This window comes from Accipiter gentilis, chromosome 17 (genome assembly GCF_929443795.1).
Source record: "Accipiter gentilis chromosome 17, bAccGen1.1, whole genome shotgun sequence".
NCBI classification, from domain to species: Eukaryota; Metazoa; Chordata; class Aves; order Accipitriformes; family Accipitridae; genus Astur; species Astur gentilis.
In genome coordinates, this window is record NC_064896.1 from 21,824,255 (window position 1) to 21,838,414 (window position 14,160).

At 41.7% G+C, this 14,160-nt stretch overlaps 1 protein-coding gene across 1 annotated transcript; it reads right to left on the reverse strand.

Annotated features, from left to right (window-relative positions):
* Positions 1–278: 278 nt before the first annotated feature.
* On the reverse strand, positions 279–13,912 carry RCN1 (reticulocalbin 1). The gene is made up of 6 exons (XM_049820812.1): positions 13,689–13,912; positions 8,583–8,776; positions 6,802–6,980; positions 6,200–6,260; positions 3,264–3,463; positions 279–2,335 (listed from the first exon to the last, which is right to left on the reverse strand). The coding sequence occupies exons 1-6, from the start codon at positions 13,910–13,912 to the stop codon at positions 2,228–2,230; spliced, it is 966 nt and encodes a 321-aa protein (XP_049676769.1). The 3' UTR covers positions 279–2,227.
* Between the last annotated feature and the right edge of the window lie 248 nt (positions 13,913–14,160).

Below are 14,160 nucleotides of genomic sequence, written 5' to 3' on the forward strand. Positions count from 1 at the left end.
GGCTTCAGTGAAAATCCTTGGCTTAGTATCCAGTCTGAGTTGCAGTTTCATTTGCAGGAAACAAGCTTTTTTTGAGGCCTTTTAAGGTATTGTTTCCTGAAACACCAGAAGAAAATCTGAATGCAGAGAGAGTACTGCAATTCTGTTACTAAAATATAAAAATGTTAAATTTTAGTATGAAAGGACTACTACTAAAAATAAAAAAGCTCTCAGGATGGTTAGGATTATCTAACACAACAAACCTTTCCAAATCCAAGTCATAAACAAAACAGATAATCTTTTACATGTGCCAAGATACAATTTTATTGCTTCTCAGATAACACTGCATTTAGGCATTTATTTAACTTGAGGGTGCTGGAAACGCAAAAACAGTTCGCTTATGTCTTATGACATTTGTCCTACTGTATGTTAGTGGAAGAGGTAGGGACTTTTTCAGAGACATTGCTGGCAATGTCATAAGAAGTGCACACCAAAAGCTTAATAATTGTTCTACCAAGAACATGTAATCTCTGCCAGACTCTGGTATCTAGATTTAATTATCTTCAATTGGAAGATGTTAAAATATTTCACCACAGTTCTTATATGACCTTATAAAAATGACACTGCTTATGGAGGTCACAGTTCTGCATTGTCTCATGATGATTTTCACAAATCTGTTATATTCCTGAAGTATATCACAACCTGGGGGTCTCAAAGCTCCTCTCTGGATGGTTGTGTGACGCAGTAGACCAGACCCTTCAAGGAACCTCCAGGTGAACACTGTTGTGGAGCCCTAATCTCTTAGTATTAGTGTTCAGAACAAGTTTTAGTGATAGCAATAGGAACTATGTATATTGGACTTATTTCTAGCTTTTTCTTTTTTTTTTTTTTCTGATGAGGTGAAGAAGAAACAGTTGGTGCTGTATGTCCAGCTGCTGTTTGTAGATACTGCACCACCCAGTGCTGCAGGAGCTGCCAATGACCCAGTGCTTTGGGAACAACTGGCTTTAAAGGCTTGGTTTGTGCTTTCACATCAACTCTCTATGGTACTCTGTGTTAGTGTTATTGCACCTTCATAGTATCAAAAAAGAAGTACTGGTTTTATTGTGCTTATTTTAGAACCAGTACATCTAAAACCAACCAAACTTATCTAAGTTGGGTATATAAAAATATACATGTAACAGCTCACATTATAGAGTAAAAAAGAAAGCACCTGTGTGGAAAGCTTATCCCTTTCTTTGGAAGGAAAGCTGTCTTCATGTAGTTGCTTCAGTAACACGTACTTGTACATATATACATACAAACCCAAAACTCTAGCCACATAAATCTGTCCTCTTATGTGGTAGACAAGACAGAAGGCCCAGAGGGGTGATATGTCTCGTTCTTTCTCCATCACAAAACTGCTGCCATTCACACTGTGTGAACAAGAGTATGGCTTGGGTAAAGTGCGAAAAGCGTGAGATAAATTATGCTCCATGTGGCATAATTCCTCCCAGGAAACAGCATAACCAACAGCCCACAAACAATTGTACGTTATTCTGTTGTCAGAAGGAGCAGCTGTCACTATGAACTCCACAACCCTCGCTGAGGAATGCCGGCACAGGGTGTTGGGCCACATGTGCTGTCTCTGCACTGTGATGGGAGTTAGAGAGAAGGGCCCGTTGTACATGTTGCACTTGTAAAGCAATGAACCAGAGGGCTGCCGGATACCTTCTGCGGCACCTCTGGCCCAAACCAGGAGAGAAAAAGTGCGCAGAAAAAGGCCGTGGATCTTGTTGTGTCAAACCTTTTCTCTGGATAGGAGGATCAAAGTATAACTCTAAATTGTTATATGCTATTAAAAAAGACGACTAAATAGCTTAGTCTGTTTAAACATTATCCTAGTTGCATTTCACTATAGTTAAAGTGGGTATTTGAAGAACATTTTTCACTCTTAAAGATCCTTGCAATTACGTTTTTAGAAGTGCCTTTTCCAAGTCAGGCTCTAATCTATTAAGAAAAGTTACCTTTTTATTTTTTCCAAAATAAAACTGTAGTAAGTAGATATTGCATTTAACCATGTGAAAAGAGTAAAAAGCTATTTCTACGCTGTTTCTGAGGTAATAAGCTGGCATGTTAAAAATATATTAATGCAAGTCATTTGGCTGTGAGTGTGTCCCTTGCCCATCTTCCCCCAAAAGACAGGATGGACACAATGATTTCAGTAAAGTGGAGAAAAGGTCTGTGGCATACTGGATGGTACACTGTATCATAGTTCATCATGGTTTCTTGTGAGGTCCTCCCCATAATTAGTAGCTTGACTTCCAACGAACATATTCCAGTTGTCTAGAACCTCCTCTTTTGTTAGTTTTTGATCCTGGTGGGAGGAAAATAAAATCTGTGTAAGAACATTTTCAAAGCTAAGTAAAAGACACACCAGCACAGACTTACAAGAGCCTTGGGAAACAGACAGTTCTTCAAAGCAGCAGACTGCAGGTTCAGGAATCATTGTAGCTGTCATGGTGAGTGAAATTTGGACCCCAGTGGACGACAGAAGTCCCACTGGCTTCAGCTGTGTCAAACTGCTAATTGAAAGTTCTTTGTAACTCACCGTCAAACAGTATATGGCTTATTTGGTATGCAGTTTTGCCCTGTGGTTTGGTTTTGCCTTCCTGATGTAAAAATGAAAATCCTTTGGTGTACTTTGTTAAAGATGGTTGTTTATGTTAGCAATTTATACACTCTCTGTGTAAGAGTGTTTTGGCTTTTCAGGTTCTGACTTTGCTCACATTACACTTCTGAAGATCACCATCTGGGATCCACTGAACCATTAATCTCCCACATTAGAGGAAGTGGATGTATTGAGCCAGTCTTTAAGTCAAAGATGTGTGATTATAGAAATGGGGGTTTTTTGCTACCTCCTATGTAATGTATCTTTTATTTTTCTCTTGCAGTCTAAATTAGCATACAAAAGCCATGACCACTCTTAAAAGGCAAAGGAGTATTTCTACTGTGTTAAAACTTCCAGGTTTAAGATGATAAATAATTTATCTAACCTAATGAAAGCCAATGGGACTTCTAGAGCTGATAAAGTGTATTTTACTACATCTACTTTGAGATTCTAACCCTACCAACTGAAATGAGGATTGATACATTAATATGCTAGCAATTCTAGCCTCTAAAACTTCATTTAAAGCGTTCTAATAAGAAAAGTTATTAGAAATAAATTCTTGCAAGCTGGTATGTTTAAAAAAACCCACAACATCTTATATAGCTTTTTAAAAAAGTATACTAGAACAAAGTACCTTGTCTACATCCGATTCATAGACTAAGTGCCTGGCTTCAGCTAGTGCATGATCATAGTCTTGTGGGAGAATCCAGTGCTGAATCTCCTCTTTGTCCATCTTTCCATCCTTGTTGAGGTCACGAAAATCTGAAAACTGTTCACGTTCTGTAATTACCCAGTCAGGCTCTGGTCCACCCTCTTCATTTGCAAACATATCAGCTGGAAAGGAAATAAAGCTCTCACTCGAGTCATACTTAATTTGCAAATTATGCACAAACTAAAGACATTTGCACAGTATTCCTAGAGGAAGACTAAACTTTTCACTCTTTGCACAGCGTTTCTTTGTACAGAAAATGAAATGAGGGGTGTAAATAACGTAGCTGCATGTATCTTCTCTCAAGCATATTTCTTCACTGCCAGTGATTCTGTCCATTCTTAAATTACCCTTGTATTGTAACTGTGCACTGCTATTAAGACTAACATAAGAGGTGAATGTGCCCAAAGGCCATCATCAACTGAATTTCAGAATGAAAAAAATTCTTTAAGGATCTTTAGTTAAATAGCAATCATAAGCTTTAGTGCTAGGCTCAATCACATGGAGAGAAAGGAACTCGGCAATTTTATCTTGTCCCTGCCAGCAAACATCTTTATGGGTAAGAGCAGACTCCAGCCAGCAGAGAGTGGCTAGGGGAAAAAAGGCACACGGGAAATTTAGGAAAACAAAAATTGCCAAATGGAACTTGAATGCTTTTGTCCTGCTTTTAGAGAGGTCTGTGTAAGAGAAACCCTTAGTAGGTGACTCCTTTCTTAACCATGAAGTGCTGCAGCATACTCCAGTAGACGGTATTCTTCTACAAAGACAGACCTGGAGAAGTCATGAATCAGTGCTGCACTGTGTGTGAGAAACCATAGGCAGTGCACTTGTCACAGATTGGTACCTTGGGATGGAGTACCATTTGTGACACAGGATGCACAGATTACATACATGAGCTGCTCTGTATATCAGTCCTGTGCTGTATTTAAGAAGCATCAGTAGGAAAATGCCACAGTGGCAGCAGTTATCTGTATAAACAGAGTTGGGAGAGTAGCAGCGATTATTAAGAGCAAGTGATTTGTAACTCTTCTTTACAGCATAGGCCTTCCAAATAATGAGTGTGTTCAAATAAAGTGTGTCCACTTTATTCTTCTGGTCACTGTGGCCAATCATTTTCTGTTCATCAGGGCTGCTTATTCCTCAAGTCTTCCACTTTCCTATTTATAATTAAAGCCTGCTTTGTGATACTACTCCTATACTTTTTGGGTTTGGTTTTCAAGGATGCGCTAAGGAAAAGTGCACCTCACATGAACAGTCTCAGGGCCAGAGGCTGGCTGGTATCTATAGGAAGTACAAATGCTGGTCTCAAACCTTGGAATAACCTCCCCTGACCCTGCAGTGTGAGCATGCACACTAGGGTGAAGCTCTCTATTGGCAGAACTGTCCACAGTGTCCCTGAAATACTCTGTCTGCTCATGCACAATAAGAATTTAGTTCTCTCTGCTTAGCGTGACTAGGGATATGTTGGTGTGCTGCTTGTGTAAAATCTAAACCAAATTTTGTAAAAGACAAAATAGGAGGAAGGAAGAAGGAGGAGGGAGGAATCGTTCTATAACCTTCAGCAGATTTCCCCATCAAATATCTGATCTAGAAACTGAAATTTTACTTCTTTTTGTTGTCCTTATAAACACCCAAAGAAGAAATTCAGTTTTCTGTTTGGTTTTTTAACCCCACTTCATCAAAAATAAAAAATATTATATCTCAAAAAGGGAAGTAGGAATATTTTAAGCATAGTTTTCCTCAACTCATGAAGAAAACTTCAGACAACACATTCACTTTCTTTTTTCATTTCTCAAAGTGCAAATTATATTGTTTATTTGAAGAAACTGACATGTCCTGTCAATTTGATTTTTATCATCCTTGCCAATGTGGGGTGATCGTGACTAGAACATTCTATGTTCCTATCTATAGAAGACAAGAAAAACCAGCATTCACATGGTAACAAATGTTGACAATTACCTTATAATTATATGTAGGTAATGTCACTGAATGAACTGAAATTACTGTGGAAATTATGCTGCTCTGTTATTTCAGTCATAAATGAATAGCATTTACATTCTGAGGCTAAATATAATTTACAAGGAATAGAACCCCCCTGCCATTAATTAACGTGTGTATATTGTTCCTGATTATACGTGAAGTGATCTTTTATAGCACCACTAGAAACAGAAAGATTCATCTGCACTAATGCTTTCCTGGTGCTACCTTCTTGATTTAAAACCCTTCAAAGTGAGTGCAGTGCGAAAAGTTAGCTTTTGGTATCGGCATAATGATTCAAAAGGCTAAACTGTATTATGTACTGCTGATCTTCAGTCTTGCTTCCATTTTTTCTTCATACGTCTCAGTGCGAGACAGCAGCTAACTGCCTAGTGTGACGGAAGTTTGTACAAATTAACTGTGACTGATCTGCTGATGTTTCCCATTTTGTTCTCTTTCTGCCACTGAAGTAACGCACAGCTGACTTTCATGTGCTTCACAACTTCTCTGAGACTCTTAAAGCTTAGTGCTGGTTTTAGAGTTCATTGTTAATGCATCTTCTATTTCTAGAAGAAACATAATGGCATCACCATTAGGGAAGTATGGGGTTTTCCTTACTAATTAAATTAGGAAAATAACTAGTAGAAAAAAGGTGCTTCCCAGCTATTTTGCATAGTCAAATACCATTCAAAACTAGGAAGAGACTACTTCACTTTCTGATCCTCCTGCATTTCTAAATAATGCCTTCAAAAAGCTGTTAATGCGGTCAAGTATACAGAAAATATTCCTGTCATGAAAAATATTATTCCAAATACTGCTGCAAGTTTGAGAGAAGATGGACAAATGGTCTGGCCATTATATAAGAAACAAATCTCAACACTTACCAATGTACTCATCTTGATCCACAAAACCATCCTCATTTTTGTCTATGTCTTCTAAGGTTTCCTGGAAAATAGTTTTGCATCGAAGTAATCAAAGAGAGAACTAAGAATTCTGGCTACTCACCTCTTTGATCATAACGTTTTGAGGCCTTGACCTGCCCTTGTACACAGGCAAATGTACTCTCACTGACTCCAGTGTGATTGTTGTTTATACAATGAATATACAAATATCCTTTCATGTTGAAAAAATTCCCTGCATGAATGAACTGGACACCATGCTTAAGTTTTAAGTTAGGGGCAGATTCAAGCTTGCATCAAACACTTAGCTGCCACATGTCAACATACCCTTCCTTTTATTTTGGTGTAAGTCCATGCTCCAAGACTGTTTCTTGATTCCATTTAAGAGCTGTCTAAGTACATTTAACAAGTCCTTCTTATACTGAATGCTCTAAATCAAATTCATGAAAGGTATCCCCTTCTGTTCCCCACTTAGCTATTATGTGTGTGTCTCTTTCTAAACCCTGCATGGAAAGGTTAGAGAAGCACTTCAAAGCTCATCCCAAAAAAAAAAGTAAAAATAATGGCATTGGTTTTGCTCTGCTTACTAAGACAACGATGTTTTTCATATGCTCGAACTCCTCTGGGTGAAGGAAAGCAGTGAATTCTTCACGAGTGGCAGCTAAGTCTCCATCCAGATCTGCAGTTTTGAATCGTCTTTCATCTCTGGGCAGCATTTTCTTAAAACTGTGCTGATCAGTTGCATCTTGGAATTCTTCTGGATTTTCTGCAAATTAATCAAGATGATCTCAAAAGTGTGTTCCTTTTAAAAATTATTACCACAATGAAGCACCCCAATTTGCTGTTAAGAGTCTAGAAATAAAAAGGTTTATTGCCAGAATAGCTGCTGTATTAAAATGGAACTTCTTTTTCCTGTGAAGTTTTAAATTCAGGGGTGGAGTACTTGGTTTGATATTTAAAGGTGACTTAGTAATATAGGTAAATGTCTGACTAAGCCTTCTGTTGCAATCCACGATAATGGATTTTGCAGTATTGTATATTATCCTTCATAGATGTATGGTTCTTTTAATCTGCTTTTACAAGCACTGCTTAGGCAGTATTTGGGCTGATTTCATTCACAGAAGTTTTATTCTTCTTAGGAATCAGTACGACCTACACAACTTTTCAGTTTCAAAAAGCAAGCAAACCAAAGAAAAGTGGTTTCAGAAGGTGGCAGACTGACTGAAATTATCTAACTGCTACACCTCTGCTACAGGGAACCTAACAATTATTTTCAGTGTAAAACAATTACATTTTTTCAGGGTGTTCAGTGGCACAAAATGAATGGTATTTGATGTAATTTTTAAAATAGAATCACTAAACTGAAACATGAAAAATACTCATATTATAACAATTTCACAATTCATATTTTGGGAGACAAACAGTTGAAAAAGACTAGGCCAGGAATCACAGATGGGAATTTTAAGTGTGCATTAACACAAGACCACAATGTAGTAGCTGTTCTCCAAATCTTGGGAACTACAAAGAACAAAGTCAATAGGCTGAGAAGGGCTCCCAGGGATACTGCTGCAGGGATTGTATGTCAAATGTTTCCTTCCACAAATGTAATAAGCTCCATTTTAATCTAAGGTAGACTTAGGAATTATTATTGCTCCTGGAAGCTTGCTCCAGGAACTGCCCCTATGGTAGGCAGATATTGTCTTTGCATTTCCTGTTAGTATAAATGATCAATTAATACTGATTTGTTGTTCTGTTAGCATTGCCCTTTAGCTTAAGTGATCTCTTCTCCTCCTTTCCCTTCATTAACTTATAAAAAGCAAAGGGAACGTATGTGGGGGGAAAAAACAATTCAGGTATATTTTTGATACGTGTTTCTTTTGCCTTTTTTTAAGGATTTCCATTTGCAGTTGATCATAGTCTGCAGCATGTTATTCTGCAAGAACTATTTTAATCAATAATTTTGCTATAGCTTAGACCCAGCCTAAATTTTAGCATCTAGACTCTTAAGACTTTAGAGAGACTGAATTAATAAATACTGGTTAATTATGCAATATTTTACTTTTTAATTAAAGTACCATTTTAAATGTTAAAAAAATAAATAACATATTTCTAACTGGTGGAGACATTAATTCAGCTTTGTCAGTACATTTAATAATCCCTTTGCAAAACCTTCTCTGTGCTGTTGACCCATGTGGAAATGGCTGCAATAACCAACTAAAGTGCTTTTGACCTCTGAGCACCTATAAAATTCAAAGCAATTTTCAAGAGTCCTAAATGTGACAACAAACTCCTGTTGACTGTAAGGCATGAAATCATGCCTTATACTCTCAATCGTCTCTGAGCATATAATCTGAAAATGTTATCTTACCTAGATAATAACCATAGGTGGCTTGTTTGTATTCTTCCCAGGCAATTTTATTGTCCTTGTTTAGATCGTAGTCTTTCCAAACTTTAGCCACATTTTCATAGATATAGCGTTTCTGTACCCGTTTAATCCAGTTTTTTAACTCCTCTGTTGTGAGATAGCCATCTTTGTTGTCATCTATTCTATCCACAATCTTCCTGTAAAAAGAGACCAGCATCTTTAAGAGCTGACAGAAAACAAACTGCATGTCAGTCCAACTTTAGTAATCTTTATCTGGCCCCAATTTTCCACAAAAATGGAATGCCCAAAACTTATAAAGCTGTCCTACTGGCTAAGGTTTTCTCACATTTTGCAGATTATCCTAAGGGATATGTCTCTATTCATTATTCAATATTGCTATGAATAATTGAAATGGAACTCGCACGATCAAAATTAGTGAACAAAGTACCTCAAATATATACCTGGATTTCTTAGGTTGTTTCTACTAACTTCAGGGGACCTGTTCTTCACTGTCACTAGGGAGTGGCCATGCTCAGAGTAAGAGACACTAACTTCACCACGGGGTAAAGTCTGTACTGGAGCTTGCTGGAGGCAACCAGGGCAAAAATCCAGGATTTTGTGGACACCTGCAGTTTCTCCTGTGGCTTTCCAGCAGATTGATGCTAGGGTGGAGTGAGTTATATGACTGTGTAATGCTGGGCATGTATACCATGCACAGTCTTCCTTTCCATTCCAGTCCCTCCATTTCTCTTTCTTTTCTTTCTTTCCCAACGAAAACAATACTGCTTGTGTTGCCAGGAATGCCTGTTACTCGCTTAAGCAATAGCTAGTCTGCAGCAGGTCTCCCCGGTCATTGTTGACAATTGGGATATAAGCCACTGTCCTGTGTAAAGCTGCTAGCCTCAAGTCCTGTTGAAATCAGCAGGAGTGAAAGGTACTGGTGTACTCCCAGGGAAACTTCCATCTTTGAAAAGTTCTGCATATAGCCGCAGGTAAAACTGACCTGAAAAACTATGTTAAAAATAAAGAGGCAATGCTCTCCTCTACCATTTAGGTTCTCTGCAATAAATCTCTCAAGGGATGCCTGTGATTGCTAAACGCCACTGGTTTGGGTCTGAGCTTGTAAAACTGGCTTCTGTCCCAGCTACAGTGGAAGACCAGATGATAAAAACCTTTATCTAAAATAAGAATGCAGCTCTAATCCCATAACTCGTAGGTAGGCTTGTCATAGCATTATTACATTCTGGACACTGGCCTTTGGGAAAATATATACCCTGCTCTTGGAACTGGGGCAGGTAGCACCATGTCTCTTCTGCTCATCCAGATTGGCTTTAGGCACATCAGCAGTTTTAACCCTTGTTATCACTGCTCATGAAGTACAGGAGCAAACTGTCTGTAGTTGCACTGCACCTAGTTTGGTGACCACCTGGTGGCCAACCAGAGATGATCTGAACGACTGTTCCTCATAGGCTCAATCACCACGCCTATGGACTCATTATATGTCATTTCTAAGCAAGGGTAAGAGCAGGAGTTGACTTGTCTAAATGCTGACTTGAGGTTCAACATGTGAGCTCCCTAATCCTCCAGGTAGCCAAAGGGCACAGGGGAAAGTTATGCACTTTTAAATATTCTTTGCATTTCAACATCTTGGTTCGCCACAAAGAAACAAACCCTGGCCAAATGGAACTGCTCAACTAGCAAAGCAATGTCTTTTCCTGACCCTTACTTATGGAAGTGGCAAGTAGAGTCAAGTAACACCAGCAGCTTCTGCTGAATTTCCAGCAATCTTGTGCAAGTCTGATAGTATCAGACTGAATTTATAAACATGGTATTTCTGAGCTACGGTCGGGGAAAGGGGCTGCTGAATTTGCTTTCTGAAGTAGTAAAGTATGAATTAACTGGCTAACTTTTCTCTTTTGTACAGATCTCATGGGGAATTGGCTGCCAAAGGTCCCTTTCACTGCACGATGGACTGTATTTGTCAATACATTTGCCCCACAATGAATTTAATTGGTTTAGCTGATATTTGTTTCTATTGTTAAATATATTAGTTTTAATAAATGATTCTGCTTGCAGCTCTTTGGTATTTTTAACATGAAAGAAGTCAGGGCTGTTTACCAGAAAATGTTTCATGCTTCTTCCTTTTCACCTGTTTATATAGGTCCATTGCACCCATGTGCACTATTTCACTCTGCTTTGCAGTTGAAGATGGGGACAAAGAAATAGTCTTGTCTACAGGCTCCCAAAGGTACAGGTAAGAAGCTATCACATGGACTGTGGACCTCACTTTTTATGCTGACAATTACCTGTAAAATGGCTCAGGATCGTTCTAAGTTTTATAGCGGAGCTAATGCACATTGATCAGTCTGAAAAGCCTTACTGGCTTTATTTTAAACAGTTAATTCTCAAATACAGCAAAAATTCAAAGAGCATGTTAACAGACACAAAATGCCAGCTCATACATAGGAATGTACATGCACAAGCATGTATTATCTAAGAGCTTACTTTCTCCCTCTAACTGAGGTGGGATTTCAGTCACTATTAGTTTCCCACCTCATGATAAAGAAGCTAGAGGAAACATGCGACAGGTACATACAACCTGCTATTAAAGAGATTTAAGCTGCCACTCTGCAAAGACATCTGGTGATGAAACAAAGTTGGGGCAAGGAAATCATTACTATGAAGTGGCTGAAAGAGGACAGCTTCCCCTCTGCAACTGATATGAGTACCACTGTATGTTGATCAACTCTGGCCTTGGCCTGTATGAAAAACAGAAACATTTATATTGTGAGGATCTGTAACCATCTTCTATGTTCTCTGAAAATGACAGGCCCATCACAAATGGCAGGGAGAAGGTTCAGAGGACTGCAGCCCCACTCCCCTCCTTCTTAGCTCATCTCCAGTCCCTTAGCGCAGTCCTTGGATGCCGCACCAGGATTATGTCATGCTTGTCCAAAGTCAGGTGAGTTGTGGTACGGCGCATGGGTGGGCAATGTGTGATTCTTCCTTTGTTAAGTGATCCAGCGTGGGAGGACAGGGAGAAGGGATGCCCCTGCCATAGAATCTGTCATAAGGGCAGGTGCGCTCCCAGGTCATGATACGATTATGGGCCGGTATATGCCACCATCTTAAACCAAGACCATACTGTGCAGCTGTTCCTCCACTGAGGCTGCAGGTAGTTGAGTTTGCAGGGCTGCTTCTGTATACTAGCTAGTTCCTTTTCGTTTGCTGGAAGAAGGCAACGGTAGCTTTGCATTACTGCTGTCTAGCCCTGGAATTCCAACCCAGCATTGGTCACTGGGATGACCAATGTGCTACCACCCTTCTGAAGCAATGTAAAATGGCTTACAAATGCAGCAGTATGCACTTTGGTTAGCTCAGCAGACTGTATGTTCCCATTTTCTCACATAAAGCATTTAAAAATAGCTTTTCATTAAATCTGTCTTCTTCCTAAAAGTCAGTATTTGCCGAGAAGTGACACTATTGCTAACCCTCACTGCAAAGGTCACCCATAACAAAACTGTTTTTTTCAGTATATCTGATTATTAAGCCACAATAAAAAGAAGAAACTGAAATGTTTTAAAAATCCTCTCTCTCCTCTACCTCCCAGTATGCTATCTGAAATTACAAGGTTAGGAAATGCTGGAACTTATGAAAATTTTCCACTGGGCCCCCCAGGCACTACATCTCTGATGTTCTGCTGCACAATGTTCACACCACAACGTGGGCTTTAGTCCTCAGAGGGACACTTTAGTCACCTCCATTTAAAAGGTTACTGACTGTGGCTGTAAGTTAACATGCCTGTGTCACCTCTCCAAGGTGCACACAGTGAGATCACTACAAGTTAAGCTTCCTCCCTGCTCAGTTAGCATTTGTAAAAACCAGCTCTATTGTTAAATCATATCCCCTACTGAAATACCTATACTGGTATAAGTGCAGACCAGTTTCAAAAAGGCCTGTCCATTCTGGTGATACACTCAAGGGAATCTAAGTCACAGATCACGTATGCTGAGAACATGGGTTTCTTTTGCTCCTTCTTGAAACAATGTGGATGAAACTCATCATTTCTGATAACCACTTTAACCGTTTACTGGCTGAGATACATGTAAGTAGTAGTGACAGCTTCCAGAAGGATCAAGAAGTTAGTCAGTGAGAGAATAGTGATACTGCACTAAGCTCATGATGGAACTAGACATACAATGAGTAAGTATCACACCCTATGGAAGGGAAGTAAAGGCAGAGTTAATCTTGATGAGAACATGCAGATATTTTAAACAATTTTCCCGTTAGCAACTACATAAAAGGATCTTTCTTTAGCTACTGTTAAACTTTGTTCTAATTAGTGATCTGACTTCCAGTAGGTGTAAAGGAGGGTGAAGCAGTAAGACAAGGCAACTGCTGCATGGACTCTGTTCTTGGCGTAAAGAGCAGCAGGCAAGCAAGAGCAACGCTGTAAGACAGTGGGCAAAGATGCCACAAGTGGAAAAGCTGCGGGAAGATGGACTTGTAAATGGAGAAGTGAAGAAGGAATAGTTTAAACTTGATTCACACTACTACGGCCCAGGCCAGTGACCCAGGGGTAAGGAAGGAGCTGCAGCAGCAAAGCCCTCCAGCGGTGGGTGAGGTCTGTCCAGCACCGGGCCCAGCACCACACACCGCAGCTCCCTCCACGAGGCTTACTGCTGTAGGACCGGGAGAGAAAAACGCAAAAGTGAAGAACTGTTGGCTGCTCGTCTGCAGAATCAGCGGGGGCGTGAAAGAAGTCTAACCGAAGAGGTAGCGCTGCAATTACGGGGGAGCTACTCCAGGAGCCCCCCCCCCCCCCCCAACGCGGGACGGGGCCAGCCTCTCCCCCGGGGCCGGGGAGCCGCAGCGGGGACAGGCGGCACCCAACGCCCTCCAGCCGCCCACCCCCCCACTTTCGCCAAGCCCCCCGCCGCCCCTCGGACACGCAGGGGGAGGCAGCCCCTCACCACCTCCCTTCCCCGCGCCCACCCCGGCCGGCGGTGGGCCGCCCCCGCCGGGCCCTCCCCCTGCCACGTTTCCCTCAGGCCATCGCGACCGGGCGCAGCGCCCCCCCACACACACACACACACCCTCGTCCCTTACCCCAGCCTTTCCCGGCTCTCCTCCGGGCTGAGCTGGTCGAAGCTCCGCGCCTCCTCCTTGCCCAGGAAGGCCTCGTGGTCGTACTGGAAGCCCGGCCGGTCCTCGTGCTGCGCGGCGCCGGGCCGCGCCCGCTCCTGCCGCGCTGTCGGTTTGCCCAGACCGGCCGGCGGCAGCAGCAGCAGCAACGCCAGCGCCAGGCACCAGCCCGCCCCGCCGCTCCCCATGCCCCGCCGCCCCTGCCCCGCGGGCGCCGCGCACCGAGAGTCCCGCCGAGGCGGCGTCCGCTGCCCGGCGCCAACCGAGGCGGAGGCGAGGGCTGAGGGCTGAGGCCGGCCCCCGCTCCTCGCCTCCCCCCCTGCCCCGCCCCCGGCCTGTCACGGCGGCGGCCGCCATTGGGCAGCGGCCGCCATTGGGCAGCGGCCGCCGGGAGCGCGGCCCGACCCGGCCCGGCCTGGCGCCACGTCTGCAGAGG

Bases quoted from the DNA above. Each gene is read 5' to 3' on its own strand.
- RCN1 (XM_049820812.1), bottom strand. From the start codon at position 13,912: ATGGGGAGCGGCGGGGCGGGCTGGTGCCTGGCGCTGGCGTTGCTGCTG. The intron at 6,261-6,801 runs GTAAGCAGAGCA...ACTATTTTCCAG, and splicing joins TGAAAAACATCGTTGTCTTA to GAAACCTTAGAAGACATAGA. The intron at 2,336-3,263 runs GTACTTTGTTCT...TCCTCCCACCAG, and splicing joins ATGAATCGGATGTAGACAAG to GATCAAAAACTAACAAAAGA.